This window comes from Ranitomeya variabilis, chromosome 5 (assembly GCF_051348905.1).
Source record: "Ranitomeya variabilis isolate aRanVar5 chromosome 5, aRanVar5.hap1, whole genome shotgun sequence".
NCBI classification, from domain to species: domain Eukaryota; kingdom Metazoa; phylum Chordata; class Amphibia; order Anura; family Dendrobatidae; genus Ranitomeya; species Ranitomeya variabilis.
In genome coordinates, this window is record NC_135236.1 from 410,348,720 (window position 1) to 410,366,283 (window position 17,564).

Below are 17,564 nucleotides of genomic sequence, written 5' to 3' on the forward strand. Positions count from 1 at the left end.
CCTATATACAAACAACCAATTAACAGGATAAATTACAAATGTATAATTGCTGGAATCTGATCGCTGGGATTCTGACTGTTCAGGATAACAGGGGACCCAAGGTCTTCTGTGTGAATGGAGCAATGGTGAGCACATGCAACAACTGATCCATTCACTGACTATATGAGTAATGGCCACACATGATCTCCACCACTTAATTTACACAGGGCAATCCATCAAGAGCAGGCTTTTTTCTGTGTGATACATGTCATAACAGACATCCCTGCTCTCAAAAGTCTTCCAGCAGAGCTGTATGATTACAAATTGCCGGAAGCAGAGAGGAGTTTGATGCTAACACTTCTTCAGCTTTCATGTCATGGCAGTTAATGTGGGGAAAGGCAGCACAGCAGAGCCAAGAGCACTGCCAGTGGAGAGCTGCTAAAAATGTTTCTAAGCAGACAAAGCTCAGCTCTGCTGTACTGCTCCTCCTACATTGACTGCAGAGAGATGAAAGCTGAAAGGTGTATGCAATCACACTCACATCTGCTCTGCTCAGCTCAGGACATTAAGCTCAAGACTTTGTAATCACACACAGCTCTATAACAAGAGCAGACTTATTGTAATTACATATTTCACACAAACTATTGTGGTGCCTTTTATTTATTTCCCCCTTTCCTGCTGGCTTATGACTGGTCAACATCATGCAGGGGAATAAGTACACACCCTCAGAGAAAAATATCTGGTAATGCCCAGTTGGGCTTAACACACTGCTCAAAAAAATAAAGGGAACACTAAAATCCCACATCCTAGATATTACTGAATGAAATATTCCAGTTGCAAATCTTTATTCATTACATAGTGAAATGCATTGAGAACAATAAAACACAAAAATGATCAATGCAAATCAAAATTAATATCCCATGGAGGTCTGAATTTGGAATGATACTCAAAATCAAAGTGGAAAATCAAATTATAAGCTGATCCAATGTCAGCGAAAATACCTAAAAAGAAGTAAATGATTCTCAGTAATGTGTGTGGCCTCCACGTGCCTGTATGACCTCCCTACAACATCTGGGCATGCTCCTGAAGAGGTGGTAGATTGTCTCTTGAGGGATCTCCTCCCAGACCTGGACTAAAGCATCCACCAACTCCTGGACAGTCTGTGCTGCAACGTGGCATTGGTGCATGGAACGAGACATGATGTCCCAGATGTGCTTGATTGAATTCAGGTATGGAGAACGGGCGGGCCAGTCCATAGCATCAATGCCTTCATCATGCTGGAACTGCTGACACACTCCAGCCACATGAGGCCTAGCATTGTCATGCATCAGAGGGAGCCCAGGGCCCACTGCACCTGCATATGATCTCACAATGGGTCTGATGATCTCATACCGGTGCCTAATGGCAGTCAGGGTACCTCTCGCTGGCACATGGAGGGCTGTACAGCCCTCCAAATAAATGCCTCCCCACACCATTACTGACCCACTGCCATACCAGACATATTGGAGGATGTTGCAGGCAGCAGAATGTTCGCTGTAAAGTCTCCAGACTCTGTTACGCCTGTCAAATGTGCGCAGTGTAAACCTGCACTCATCAGTGAAGAGCACAGGGCGCCAATGTCGAATCTGCCAATCTTGCTATTCTCTGGCAAATGCCAATCGCCCTGCATGCACGATGGGCCCTCATACCACACTCATGAAGTCTGTTTCTGACAATTTGAGCAGACACTTAGATGTTAGTGGCCTTCTGGAGATCATTTTGCAGGGCTCTGGCATTGCTCCTCCTGTTACGCCTTACACAAAGGAGGCGTTAGCAGTCCTGCTACTAGGTTGTGGCCTCCTTAACATCTCATGGTGTAGTGGCCTGCCTCAAGGTATCTTGTCCATGCTCTGGACACTGCTGACAGACACAACTACCCTTCTTGCCACAGCTCGCAACAATGTGCCATTCACGATGAGCTGCAATACCTGAATGCAGATAGGCAGTGGGCTGTAAACACTGCCTCATGCTACTGTACCTCTAGGGGTTAGAGCAATGACAAATTACAAAGGTGACCAAAACAACAACCCAAAAAGATGAGAACAGAGAAATGGTCTGTGGTCACTCCCTGCAGAACCACTCTTTTATAGGGGTTGTCTTGCTAATTGCCTATCATTTTTACCCATTGTCTGTTCCACTTGCACAACAGCAGGAGAAATTGATTCACAATCGGTGTTGATTCATGACTGGACAGGTTAATTTCACAGTGATTTCCAAGTGTGATTGACTTGGATTAACATTGCGTTTCATGTATTTTTTTGAGCAGAGTATAAGTTATAACGTGAACTTCTTAAGCTAGTCTCTTTGTAACAGAAAGGAGAAATTAAAAAATAACTCCTTATTCAGCTCTGCAGCCACTATTCCATAATGTGGCCAGTTTAATATGCTCAAATTTGTGAAATGTCCTCTAACAGTGTAAATTGGTCATGCACAGATCAGGAATGGCTCAGGAAGAGATGACTACTCCGTTTGGATGTAAAAGAACCACTGAAGTGTGTGTTTGTCTTTCAGCAGGAAGGTGACTGGAAAAGCGTGTCATCAAAGAAACAACCGGAGCGACCAGAGCTGGATTTATGGTGTGACCGTAGGAGAGTAAATTAAAATTGTACAATACCTGGCAGACAAAATGAAGGATCTCTCCACACTTTCTATATTCAGCTCATTCTGATAGGCCTCTTGTGTTGGCTTTCTTACCTTGAAGTACAAAGAGCAGAAATAAAATATTGTGCACCACGGTGAATTATAAAAATGTACATAGCCTGACAATAGTTTATGTACAAAACGCCTACCTTCATCCCAGCCAAGGAGAGCATGTTATTAAGCTTATACATTCCTGACTGAACAGGGGTGGTGTATAATAAAGTGTCGTTCATCTGAATGGAAAAAATAGTTATAATCCATTAGTCTTCATTACATATAACAGAACGTTTCCATTGTTAATGTCAACACCTAAGTCCTTTGTTTCTTAGGGCCCGATCACACTTGCGATGAAATCGGACGAGTGCAATTCGATAAAATCGTATTGTGCCCGACCCAATATTAAACTTTAAGGCAGCTCACATCTGTGATTATTTTCTCATGCCGATCCAGCATGCGAAAACAATTGCAGCATGCTGCGATTACATCTGAGAATCGGATCGCACACACCCATATAAATCTATGGATGCATGTGAAACATCGCACTGTATTTGGATATCGTCCAAGTGCAGTGCGATTTCCGAGAATGCCGGCAATGGAGGAGATGGAGAAATTACTTTCCCCATTGCACCTGTGCTGCGATGCTCTCATGCAAGAGGATCAGAACAGTGCACTGACTCTCGGATCACGCTCGCAGCAGAGCAGGACCTGAGGGTCATTAGTAGATCGCATCCGATGATGTCGCATCTGATGCTATATGCTAATGGGGCTTCGGCCATAGAGGCAGATTAATCAACTGATTTTTTTTTCTTTTTTTAACAAATTTAAAAGTGATTCCCTGAAAATCATTTTATTTTCAAACACTCTATAGTCTAATCTCTCTAATGTAACACAGCTCAGTTCTCAGATGCTCACTAACTAATTTCTTACGTGTTTTTCTGACTCCAGCTCCTCCATTACTGTGTAAAGGACTCTAAATTATCCAATTCTGTAGATGTTTTATATATGTATTCCCCTCCTCATTTCTCCTCTCCCAGCTCCAAAAATAGTCTTTGTTGCCCATAGTACCCAATCACAGTGGAACTTTCATTTATAAAAATCAGTTTCATAAATTAAACCTGACCTCTAGTTGCTGTGAGGAACAACATTTCCTTTTTAGATTTTGATAAAAGAAGCTCACTGGATTTATATTGTATTTATGGGTAAAAGGCAGGGACTTAACGATTGAGGTTGCAGTGGTGGATGAGGGCACCCGACAACAGCAAATACTTCAGCTGAATGTGCGCCCTCAGACACACATTCAGTTGAAATGTATTGCCACGCACAGAACTATTGGGTCAGTCAGTTAAAAAATGTTGCAAGCCAGAAGCTAACGTTGGCATGCACGTGACTGAGGGAGCAGGGCAGTGATGTTATGCGCTCCCGTCGCTTGAAAGCTGAAGTCTGCTGCCGGCTTCAGAAGAGAATGCCATGTGGTGTTGGAGGACAAGAAAGGTGAGCATTTTTTTTTTAATCAGTGAGTACACGGTGCCCTTGTACTACATGTATGACTATGGGCTGTGCATTATACTACATGTGTGACTATGGGCCGTGCATTATACTACATGGATGACTATGGGCCGTACATTATACTACATGGATGACTATGGACCATGCATTACACTACTTGGATGACTATGGGCCGTGCATTATACTACATGGATGACTATGGACCGTGCATTATACTACTTGGATGACTATGGACCGTGCATTATACTACTTGGATGACTATGGGCCGTGCATTATACTACATGGATGACTATGGGCCGTGCATTATACTACTTGGATGACTATGGGCCGCGCATTATACTACAAGGATGACTATGGGCTGTGCATTATACTACATGTATGACTATGGGCCGTGCATTATACTACATGGATGACTATGGGCCGTGCATTATACTACATGTATGACTATGGGCTGTGCATTATACTACATGTATGACTATGAACTGTGCATTATACTACCACTATGACCATGTTCTGTGCATTATACTACATGGATGACTATGGGCTGTGCATTATACTACATGCATGACTATGGCCTGTGCATTATACTACATGTATAACTACGGGGAGTGCATTAACTGAACGGAGGACTATGGGCTGTGCATTATACTACATGGATGACTTTGGGCTGTGCATCATACTATATGGAGGACAATGGGGGTGCATCATACTGTATAGAGGATTATGAGGGGTGCATCATACTGTATAGAGGATTATGAGGGGGTGCATTATACTATATGGTGGACTATGGGCTGTGCATTACAGTGTATGGAGGGCTATGTGTAGTACAATATACGTCTGCTGTGGGGCCCCATGACATGATGTTCACCTCTGGTGAATATGTTTTATTTTTTTTTATACATTAAAGATCAGCGGCAGAAGGGGGGACTTATAACAGGATGGGGCCGAGGACATATTTATGTCCTGTGCCCCATCCTGGTATATGTCCCCCCTTCTGCTGCTATTCTTTAATGTATAGAAAAAAATATTGCACTGGGGCCCATGAGACTCTAGTTGAGGCACTGGTAGGAGATGCCCATTCTAACATACATGGGTGCAATGATGTAGATTTAAAAAAAAACAAAAAAAAAAAACGACATGACATAGGTAGTGTATTGGCTGGTACTTCTGCATCTGTCACACAGCCAGCAGGGAAGTCAGAGAAGGATAGCCATTGCTCCTTTTAGTGGAGTGATGTCTGGAGCAGCGTGCTCTTTTGAAAACTGATTGGATTTGGCAAGTGTATTTTAAGACTTTAAACCACCGAGCTAGGATTAATATTGTGAGATTAACTTTTTTATGCTATGACAACTGTATTTTGATATGTAATATAACCAGATTAGTTACATACTCCAAGCGAACATTACTGGGGAATAAGAACAGCACAGTTCAGGTTTCTTTTGTTCAACATGTTTGGGCAGATGGAGTACAGTACCCTATATAAAATTATAAAGGAGTGAACAAGCACAAAAATACATAAGCTGCAGAAAAGTTGTTTTGCTTTTCCATTGGGCTATATGCATGGGGTTACTATTGTCTATGGTCCAAAAATGATTCTCAGGCATGTTTTCACTAATCTGGCAACTTACCAAAAAAAACATACGTGGCTGCATGACCTTCCTGGAAAGCTTCATCAAAGTCCCTTCTTTCAGAAAAACCTGAGCCAGCAAAATCAAACAATAAAACAAAGAGCAAAACATATAAGAAACTAGCACAATACAATAAAAGATCATCTTGTTAAATATGATTTGCCCCCAACATCTTGAAATATTCTGTTTTGTTTTGGAAAACACCATTCTAAGGGCTCATTCACATGACCTTGTTTTTGGCCCGGGTGCTGTCCAAAAAAAAAAAAAAAAAAAAAAAAAAGAAGAAGATGAAGGACAGCACTTGGAACCAAGGTTATTCAATAGAGACAAGCAGCAGTGCGATTATTCTCAATGACAATCTGAGTGTGACAAAAAATAGCAACATGCACTAGTGTCTTCGGTAAATTGGATGAGACCCACCTATTCAAGTCTATGGGTGCATAAAAAAGTCAGATACTCTATGGTGCCATAGTACAGCAACTGATTTGCAAGAATACATTTCAATTCTGTAACCCAGGGAACTGTAAATGATACTGTAAATAATAACTGCTGAAAAAAAAAAAAAAAAAAAGAAAAAAAGAAAAAAAGATTGTATAAGGAATGCACATATGACAAGCGAGAAAAAAAATGTCTGGATAAAACTAAATGATTTTTTATACATTTGTGGAAACCTACCCTAAGGCTGGAGTCACACTAGACCGTAATAAGGACGAGCGCTATGCGATTTAAAAAATAAATAAATAAATAAAAAAATCGCACTTTGCACTTGGCCCAATGTTAATCTATGGGGCAGCTCCTATCATCCGTTGGTTTTTTTGGCCGTATTGTCACCGTATTACGCCCGAAATATGCCAAGGCAAGTCTATGGGTGCGAGAAAAACTCACACACCACACGGACCATCAGTGTGACTTGCGAGAAATACGCACCAGTGTCCTTTAGAAAAGCCGGCAATTCAGTGATGTAATGTAAAATCACATTGACAGGTTAGAATAGATAAAATAAATGTCCACACATAGTATAGGTGTGTATACGGTATATATACGGTACATACACATATGTCATTGACACACACACAAAAAAAATATATATATCTTTATATTTCATAGAGAGTTAGAATAGCCGATAATTCAATTGTCGGCATCTGTAAAATCATTGCAGTACCCGACAGGATATGAGACACGGTTTACATACAGTAAGCCATTGCAGAACAGTTAGATTTATATGTGTCCCTCACTAATATTGTTAGGTGTGTGTGTGTGTGTGTGTGTGTGTGTGTGTGTGTGTGTGTGTGTGTGTGTGTGTGTGTGTGTGCGCGCGCGTGCGTGTGTGTGTGTGCGCGCAAAATATGGGAGCTGTTAGTGTAAAACTAAATGATTAATTCATGGAAAAAACTGGCGTAGGCTCCCGCGCAATTTTCTCCGCCAGAGAGGAAAAGCCAGTGACTGAGGGCAGATATTAATAGCCCAGTGAGGGACAATGGTTATTGCCCCATCCCTGGCTAAAAAAAAATCTGCCCCAGCCACCCAAGAAAAGGCACATCTGTAAGATGCGCCTATTCCGGCACTTAGCCTCTCTCTTCCCACTGCCCTGTAGCATTGGCATATGGGGTAATAAGGGGTTAATGTCACCTTGCTATTGTAAGGTGACATTAAGCCTGGTTAATAATGGAGTGGTGTCAATAAGACACCTATCCATTATTAACCCCTTTCTGTCATTGGACGTACTATTCCGTCCATGTGGGGTGGGCCCTACTTCCCAAGGACGGAATAGTACGTCCCGCACGATCGGCCGCGCTCACGGGGGGAGCGCGGCCGATCGCGGCCAGGTGTCAGCTGACTATCGCAGCTGACATCCGGCACTATGTGCCAGGAGCGGTCACGGACCGCCCCCGGCACCTTAACCCCCGGCACACCGCGATCAAACATGATCGCGGTGTACCGGCGGTATAGGGAAGCATCGCGCAGGGAGGGGGCTCCCTGCGTGCTTCCCTGAGACCCCCGGAGCAACGCGATGTGATCGCGTTGCTCCGAGGGTCTCCTACCTCCTTCCTCGCTGCAGGTCCCGGATCCAAGATGGCCGCGGCATCCAGGTCCTGCAGGGAAGGAGGTGGCTTACCGAGTGTCTGCTCAGTGCAGACGCTGGTAAGCCTGCAGCCCTGTCAGTGAGATCGGTGATATGACAGAGTGCTGTGCACACTGTCAAATCACCGATCTGTAATGTCCCCCCCTGGGACAAAGTAAAAAAGTTTAAAAAAAAAATAAAAAAAAAATTCCTAAATAAATTAAAAAAAAAATTATTCCCATAAATACATTTCTTTATCTAAATAAAAAAAAAAATCAAACAATAAAAGTACACATTTAGTATCGCCGCGTCCGTAACGACTCCACCTATAAAACTACATAACTAGTTAACCCCTTCAGTGAACACCGTAAAAAAAAAAAAAAAAACGAGGCAAAAAACAACGCTTTATTCTCATACCGCCAATCAAAAAGTGGAATAATACGCGATCAAAAAGACAGATATAAATAACCATGGTACCGCTGAAAACATCATCTTGTCCCGCAAAAAACGAGGCGCTATACACCATCATCAGCGAAAAAATAAAAAAGTTATAGTCCTCAGAATAAAGCGATGCCAAAATAATTATTTTTTCTATAAAATAGCTTTTATCGTATAAAAGCGCCAAAACATAAAAAATGATGTAAATGAGATATCGCTGTAATCGTACTGACCCGAAGAATAAAACTGCTTTATCAATTTTACCAAACGCGGAACGGTATAAACGCCTCCCCCAAAAGAAATTAATGAATAGCTGGTTTTTGGTCATTCTGCCTCACAAAAATCGGAATAAAAAGCGATCAAAAAATCTCTCGTGCCCGAACATGTTACCAATAAAAACGTCAACTCGTCCCGCAAAAAACAAGACCTCACATGACTCTGTGGACTCAAATATGGAAAAATTATAGGTCTCAAAATGTGGTAACGCAAAAAATATTTTTTGCAATAAAAAGCGTCTTTCAGTGTGTGACGGCTGCCAATCATAAAAATCCGCTAAATAACCCGCTATAAAAGTAAATCAAACCCCCCTTCATCACCCGCTTAGGCTACGTTCACATTTGCGTTGTGCGCCGCAGCGTCGGCGACGCAACGCACAACGCAGGAACACCGCATGCACAACGCATGCAAAACGCTGCGTTTTGCGACGCATGCGTCCTTTTTTTGCTTGATTTTGTACACACAAAAAATGCAACTTGCTGCGTCCTCTGCGCCATGACGCGTGCGCCGCAGTGACGCATGCGTCGCAAAACGCAAGTGCAACGCATGTCCATGCGCCCCCATGTTAAATATAGGGGCGCATGACGCATGCGGCGACGCTGCGGCGCCCGACGCTGTGGCGCAGAACGCTAATGTGAACGTAGCCTTAGTTATGGAAAAATTAAAAAAATTTAAAAAATGTATTTATTTCCATTTTCCCATTAGGGTTAGGGCTAGGGTTAGGGTTAGGGCTAGGGTTAGGGCTAGGGCTAGGGTTAGGGCTACATTTAGGGTTGGGGCTAAAGTTAGGGTTAGGGTTGGGGCTAAAGTTAGGGTTAGGGTTTGGATTACATTTACGGTTGGGAATAGGGTTGGGATTAGGGTTAGGGGTGTGTCTGGGTTAGAGGTGTGGTTAGGGTTACCGTAGGGATTAGGGTTAGGGGTGTGTGTGGATTAGGGTTTCAGTTATAATTGGGGGGTTTCCACTGTATAGGCACATCAGGGGCTCTCCAAACGTGACATGGCGTCCCATTTCAATTCCAGCCAATTCTGCGTTGAAAAAGTAAAACAGTGCTCCTTCCCTTCCAAGCTCTCCCGTGCGCCCAAACAGGGGTTTACCCCAACATATGGGGTATCAGCGTACTCGGAACACATTGGAGAACAACTTTTGGGGTCCAATTTCTCCTGTTACCCTTGGGAAAATACAAAACTGGGGCTAAAAAATAATTTTTGTGGAAAAAAAAAAATTTTTTTATTTGCATGGCTCTGCGTTATAAACTGTAGTGAAACACTAGGGGGTTCAAAGCTCTCACAACACATCTAGATGAGTTCCTTAGGGGGTCTACTTTCCAAAATGGTGTCACTTGTGGGGGGTTTCTACTGTTTAGGTACATTAGGGGCTCTGCAAACGCAATGTCACGCCTGCAGACCATTCCATCTAAGTCTGCATTCCAAATGGCGCTCCTTCCCTTCCGAGCCCTCCCATGCGCCCAAACGGTGGTTCGCCCCCACATATGGGGTATCAGCGTACTCAGGACAAATTGGACAACAACTTTTGGGGTCCAATTTCTCCTGTTACCCTCGGGAAAATACAAAACTGGGGGCTAAAATATAATTTTTGTGGGAAAACATTTTTGTTTTATTTTTACGGCTCTGCATTATAAACTTCTGTGAAGCACTTGGTGGGTCAAAGTGCTCACCACACCTCTAGATAAGTTCCTTAGGGGGTCTACTTTCCAAAATGGTGTCACTTGTGGGGGGGTTTCAATGTTTAGGCACATCAGTGGCTCTCCAAACGCAACATGGCGTCCCATCTCAATTCCTGTCAATTTTGCAGTGAAAAGTCAAATGGCGCTCCTTCCCTTCCGAGCTCTCCCATGCGCCCAAACAGTGGTTTACCCCCACATATGGGGTATCAGCGTACTCAGGACAAATTGCACAACAACTTCTGTGGTCCAATTTCTTCTCTTACCCTTGGGAAAATAAAAAATTGGGGGCGAAAAGATCATTTTTGTGAAAAAATATGATTTTTTATTTTTACGGTCCTGCATTATAAACTTCCGTGAAGCACTTGGTGGGTCAAAGTGCTCACCACACATCTAGATAAGTTCCATAGGGGGTCTACTTTCCAAAATGGTGTCACTTGTGGGGGGTTTCAATGTTTAGGCACATCAGTGGCTCTCCAAACGCAACATGGCGTCCCATCTCAATTCCAGTCAATTTTACATTGAAAAGCCAAATGTCGCTCCTTCGCTTCCGAGCTCTGTCATGCACCCAAACAGTGGTTTACCCCCACATATGGGGTATCGGCGTACTCAGGACAAATTGTATAACATCTTTTGGGGTCCATTTTCTCCTGTTACCCTTGGTAAAATAAAACAAATTGGAGCTGAATTAAATTTTGTGTGAAAAAAAGTTAAATGTTCATTTTTATTTAAACATTCCAAAAATTCCTGTGAAACACCTGAAGGGTTAATAAACTTTTTGAATGTGGTTTTGAGCACCTTGAGGGGTGCAGTTTTTAGAATGGTGTCACACTTGGGTATTTTCTATCATATAGACCCCTCAAAATGACTTCAAATGAGATGTGGTCCCTAAAAAAAAAATGGTGTTGTAAAAATGAGAAATTGCTGGTCAACTTTTAACCCTTATAACTCCCTAAAAAAAAAAATTTTGGTTCCAAAATGATGCTGATGTAAAGTAGACATGTGGGAAATGTTACTTATTAAGTTTTTTTTTGTGACATATCACTGTGATTTAATTGCATAAAAATTCAAATTTGGAAACTTGCGAGATTTTCAAAATTTTCACCAAATTTCCATTTTTTTCACAAATAAACGCAGGTAATATGAAAGAAATTTTACCACTATCATGAAGTACAATATGTCTCGAGAAAACATTGTCAGAATCACCAGGATCCGTTGAAGCGTTCCAGAGTTATAACCTCATAAAGGGACAGTGGTCAGAATTGTAAAAATTGGCCCGGTCCATAACGTGCAAACCACCCTTGGGGGTGAAGGGGTTAATCCAATATTATGAAAGGGATAAAAATACACACACATTAAGAATAAAGTATTTAAATTAAGTAATGAAACACACAGGTTTTAACATCTTTATTGAACTCTCAATCCAAGCAAAGCCCTCGTTCTCCTGTAAAAAATTCCAAAATAAAAAAGCAACAATATCCCATACCTGTCCGCCGTACAGTCAAGTCCCACACTGTAAATCCATCTCAAGGAGTTAAACAGTTTACAACCCGGAGCGGTGCTAATGCTACCGGCTGGGCCCCCTGAGGAAGGTGTGTTACCGAAACGCGCGTCGGGGTGGGCGCATGGACCCTGGAAGTCTCACATCCTACTAAGAGGTAATTAGCACTTTTTACATTACATCATCAAATTTGAGATAGTGCATCCTTCTTATATGTATTATAATTTATTATAATTGATTATGGGTGTTTGATTTCCCGGCTCCGTGCGCCCTTGGTATTTATACACGACTGTGCGGTGTCTCTGTGCGCCATGCCCCTACCTGTTTGCTATTTTTCTATTAATAAAGATTATTTATATATTGTTATTTGTGAATTTTGGGTCGTCTTTGGGTCTTCTGACCCACTCCTCTTTGTCGGCTGGGCTGTAAACCAAGGAGGAATGAATGAAAAGCTGCCTGCACAGCCTCCCCGCCTGACCGGACATTAACTCTGTAGCGTGGGAAAGTTTCTGAACATTTTCCCACGCCGTCAAGTTCACCATGTCAGGCGGGGGAGTCTGCGCAGCCTCAATGACTACCGCTGACCTCACTGAGGCTGCCCTGACTCCCCGCCTGACCGCAGTGAACTGAATCTCGCAATATGTATGCCATACAGATGTCATACGGATACGGATGCTTAGATGCGAGAATCGCATCCTCGCACTGCACACGGATGACATACGGATCACTGTTCAGGGAACATTTCTGCGATTCTAGTCCCTGTAAAACGGACCTTTTTTTTATACGTTGTGTGTGATGCCGGCCTAATACTGAGCCTTCCAAGACCAGGCTTCAACCAAATGTAAGCATCTTTACAGTTACATAAGAGAACGGTGTTATACATAAAGTACCTAATCACATGTAGCAAGGTTTTCTAGAAGTTGTAAAATCTGCCACGATTGAAACAATCCTTAATACCTCCATCCACATGTAACCTAATGTCAGCCAAGCACAACAACAAACAGGAGGCTCGGCCGACGGTCTAATGTATATGTGGGCCTCCCGATGCCCCTCTCTGTGGGATGAGGTAACTATCTGGCGTGTCTCATTTTAGACTGTTGAATCCTTCAGTTCTCAGGGAGATAAGCTGCCGCCAGAGGAGCCTGGCAGTGTCTCTCTCAGAGAACAAAGGTGCGCTTACCAGGGTGAGCACTCCTGTGTATGGTGGAGTTACGAGATACCACTGCCGAATGAACAATCGGCTGAATTATTGTTCATCTGACAGCTATCAATTGTGTATGAGGTCCTTTGGTATGCTAACATTTACTGATGGTAGTGATAAGCTTTAGAGATCACTGAGCAGTTCTCTTGTTACAGCTGAATGATTTATGAATGCAAACATATCCCAGTCAAATCACTTACATATGGCAGGCAGACGCATTCTCTGATCACTTTAACCTGTCACAGTTATTACTGCTGAGCGTTTAGAAAAGATTTGCTTTTACAGCTGAAACTATATAGCAATGTAGCCCTCTCCCTGGGCCCAGTTGTTCTAAACCGGCTATGATCTGACTCCCTAAAGGTCTACCCACTTCAATAAAAGGGTCATACAGAAAGAATTATCATAAATCTCCTCCTCAAAAGGATCTCCTCCCCCTCATATTTATTCTACAAACACAACACAGCAGTTCGAGATAAAGAAAAGCCTGGTTTAAAGGCCCCGTCTCACATAGCGAGATCGCTAGCGAGATCGCTGCGGAGTCACAAGTTTTGTGACGCAACAGCGACCTCAGTAGCGATCTCGCTATGTTTGACACGTACCAGCGACCAGGCCCCTGCTGTGAGATCGCTGGTCGTGTTGGAATGGTCTGGACCTTTTTTTGGTCGTTGAGGTCCTACTGACATCGCTGAATCGGTGTGTGTGACACAGATTCAGCGATGTCTTCACTGGTAACCAGGGTAAACATCGGGTTACTAAGCGCAGGATGCCTACTATGTGTAGGTGTTTTGTTACACACACACACACACACATACACACACAAAATAAAACTCATGAAAAAAATTCATACAGTGGGGAAAAATAAGTATTAAATACACTGCTGATTTTGCAAGTTTCCCCCCCTACAAAGAATGGAGAGGTCTGTCATTTTTATCGTAAGTACTCTTCAACTGTGAGAGAGAGAATCTAAAAATAAAAGCCAGAAAATCACCTTGTATGATTTTTACATAACTAATTGCATTTTATTGTATGAAATAAGTATTTGATCACCTACCAATAGTAAGAAATATGGCTGTCACAGACCTGTAAGTTTTTCTTTAAGGAGCAAACCTACTCTCTACTCATTGCCTGTATTAATTGCACCTGTTTGAACTTGTTACCTGTATAAAAGACACCTGTCCACACACAATCAATCACACTCCAACCTCTCCACCATGACCAAGATCAAAGAGTTGTCTAAGGACACCAGGGAAAAAATTGTAAAACTGCAAAAGGCTGGGATTGGCTATAGGACAATAGGCAAGCAGCTTGGTGAGAAGGCAACAACTATTGGATTAATTATTAAAAAATGGAAGGAACAAAAGATGACTGTCAATCTTTCTCAGTCTGGGGCTCCATGCAAGATCTCGCCTCGTGGGGTAAGGATGATTCTGAGAAAGGTCAGGAATCAGTCCAGAACTACACAGGAGGACCTGATTAATGACCTGAAGAGAGCTGGGACAACATTCTCAAACATTACCGTTACACCGTCATGAATTAAAATCCTGCAGGGCACGCAAGGTTCCCCTGCTCACACCAGCACTTGTCCAGTCCCATTTGAAGTTCGCCAATGACAATATGGACAATCCAGAGGAGGCATGGGAGAAGGTCAGATGAGAACAAAATAGAACTTATAGTTATATTTTGGTATCATCTCCACTCACCGTGTTCGGACGAAGAAGGATTAGTACAACTCCAAGAACACCGTTCCAACTGTGAAACATGGTGGGGGGAAACAGCATACTTTCGGAGTGCTTTTCTGCAAATGGACAGGATGACTGCACCGTGTTGAAGGGTGGATGTGAAATAACGCAGGAGTCGGGGTGTCGTCACGGACCAGAGGCAGATCAAGGGTTTACAAAATTTATTAACAAATATAACTAGATGCAGGGAGGGAATGGTTAGGAGAGGATAGGGCACTGGAAAGGGGCAACAGGGAAAACAGGTATAGGGAGGATGTTCACAAAAAGAAAAAGAATAGAAGAATAAACTTATCAGTCTGTCGGTTTCTTGATTATAGCTCCTCGGTCTCCAACGTTGGCACAGACAACGGAGGTCCGATTTCTCGATGAGTGCAAAGCGTCTTTGTCGCACAAGTCGGGTCCTCCCACCCATGGTTCCTGGATACTGGGCTCAGTCCTAATGTCAGTTCTCTATGCGGTTTAGCTGGAGTGTAGACTTGCTCTGTAGTGTCAGCGAGTAAAGGGTTGGTAAGATCTGACTCTGATGCTGAACTAAGGCGCACGCACGTAGCAGTAACAGGGATCACATATGATTCACCTCCCGGCACGGGGAACGTCGGGCAAGTCAAAGTCTGTTGTCCGGGTACAGGGGACGTGACTACTGGGATGTCTAGAGGTGGGCCTTTACTCACGAGATGCTGCGCTCTCCTGGCCTGCACCTCCCCCCCGCTGAGTGCTCAGTCTTGCCGCCGAAACTGCTTGCTCTTTCCCGCATGCGGCCCTTCTTATACCTGACCCGCCCCCTACTGACAAGGGCAAAGGTCGGTGTGATCTAGTAAGCTTTCCCCCTGTGCAACAATGGTGACAGTCCCGACAGTTCTGTTACCGGCGCCCAAGAGATACCCCTGGTCCGGTTCATCCTCTTACAGATGGATGGGGTCATAAGTCACGAGATTTTGGCACAACCTGCCTCTCTCAGTAAAAGCACTGAAGATGGATCATGGCTGGTTCTTCCAGCATGACAATGGCCCAAAACACACAGCCAGGGCAACTAACGAGTGGCTCCGTAAGAAGCACTTCAAGGTCCTGGAGTGGTCTAGCCAGTCTCCAGACCTGAACCCAATAGAAAATCTTTGGAGTGAGCTGAAACTCAATGCTGTCCTGTGACACCCCAAAAACCCGAAAGATCTGAAGATCTGAATGGAAGAGTGGGCCAAAATCCCTGCAGCAGTGTGTGTAAACTTCGTTAACAACTACAGGAAATGTCACACCTCCGTAACTGTAAACAAAAGTTTCTGCACCACATATTAAGTTCTGTTTTTCTATTGTATCAAATACTTATTTCATGAAATAAAATGCAAATTAATCATTTAAAAATCATACAATGTTATTTTATGGAAAAAAAATATCGGATTACGTACCGGTAATGCTCTTTTATAGAGCCCACGACAGCACCCACTGAGAGAGGGGATCCGCCCCTAGGAACAGGAAACCTACAGAGAGATAAAAGGGGCGGCCCCCCCTCGCTCCTCAGTTGTTTTACAGAGAAAAAGGAGGAACCGCCGCCAGGTTTTTTAGTCTTATCAGGTTTAGGCATATATACATATTTACAACCTCATACCATATTATTCTATTATATACATCTCCCTATCAAGACACCACGTGCAACTAAATAAAGAAAAGGGAGGGAATCGAATGGGTGCTGTCGTGGGCTCTATAAAAGAGCATTACCGGTACGTAATCCGATATTTTCTATTCGCCACGACAGCACCCACTGAGAGATTTTCAGAGACTATATACTGGGTGGGTTAACTGAATCAAGAACCGAAACCCCAAAGGTCAGGTCAGAAGCAGCAGACAGATCTAATCTATAATGTCTATAGAAGGTGTTTGGTGAAGACCAAGTTGCAGCCTTACATATAAGATCTATCGGCACGTTCGCCCTTTCTGCCCAGGAGGTCGACACGGCTCTTGTGGAGTGTGCTCCCACATGCATTGGAGGATCTCTTCCTCCAGCTTTATACGCCAGGATAATGGCATCTCTAATCCAGCGTGATAGCGTGTTCTTTGTAACTCTGGAACCCTTGGTTTTTCCCTGGAAAGAGACAAAGAGAGCCCTACTCTTCCTCCAGTCCCTAGTCCTCTCTAAGTAGGCTAGAATAGTTCTCTTAACATCTAGGGTATGAAGCCTGGCTTCTTCTGGAGTCGAGTGGTCTTCATAGAAGGTAGGTAACAGGATCTCCTGGGATCTGTGAAAACTAGTGGCTACCTTAGGGAGATAACAAGGGTCCGTCTTTAAAATTATTCTATCAGATGTCACGGATAGATAAGGAGGGTCAATAGACAAGGCATGGAGATCACTCACCCTTCTAGCGGATACTAACGCTACTAACAGTATTGTTTTTAGCGAGATGTTCTTTAATGAGGCCTCATGTAGCGGCTCAAACGGGCTTTGTGTCAAGGCATCTAGGACCAGAGATAGATCCCACTGAGGCACCTGTGGCATATGAATAGGTTTTGATCGTTCACATGCTGATATAAAACGAGAAACCCATCTATCTCCCGCCACATCATAACTAAAGAGGGCTCCTAGAGCTGAAACCTGGACTCTTAGAGTATTTACCGACAGTCCTAATTCAAGTCCTTTTTGCAAGAACTCCAATATTGCAAATATAGGAACTTCAGCGGAAAGTTGTGCAGTATGAAATTTAAGGAATTTTTTCCAAACTCTGACATAGATTTGGGTAGTGGAAGGCTTTCTACTCTTCATAAGAGTATCTATAAGCCCACTGGAAAAACCCCTTAGAGTTAGTAAGTGCCTTTCAAATTCCATACCGTCAGATTCATGCCTTTTACCCGAGGATGGAGAAACGGTCCCTGAGACAACAGGT

The 17,564-nt window shown here is 43.3% G+C and overlaps 1 protein-coding gene across 1 annotated transcript in view; it reads right to left on the bottom strand.

Moving 5' to 3' along the window:
- FGD6 (FYVE, RhoGEF and PH domain containing 6) overlaps nt 1-17,564 on the bottom strand; it is a 173,490-nt gene that overhangs the window by 18,450 nt on the left and 137,476 nt on the right. Inside the window, exons 12-14 of the mRNA XM_077265145.1 lie at nt 5,793-5,861; nt 2,808-2,891; nt 2,633-2,712 (exon numbers count right to left, since the gene is read on the bottom strand). Of these exons, the coding sequence (XP_077121260.1) occupies nt 2,633-2,712; nt 2,808-2,891; nt 5,793-5,861 (233 nt within the window). The remainder of the gene's footprint in view (nt 1-2,632; nt 2,713-2,807; nt 2,892-5,792; nt 5,862-17,564) is intronic.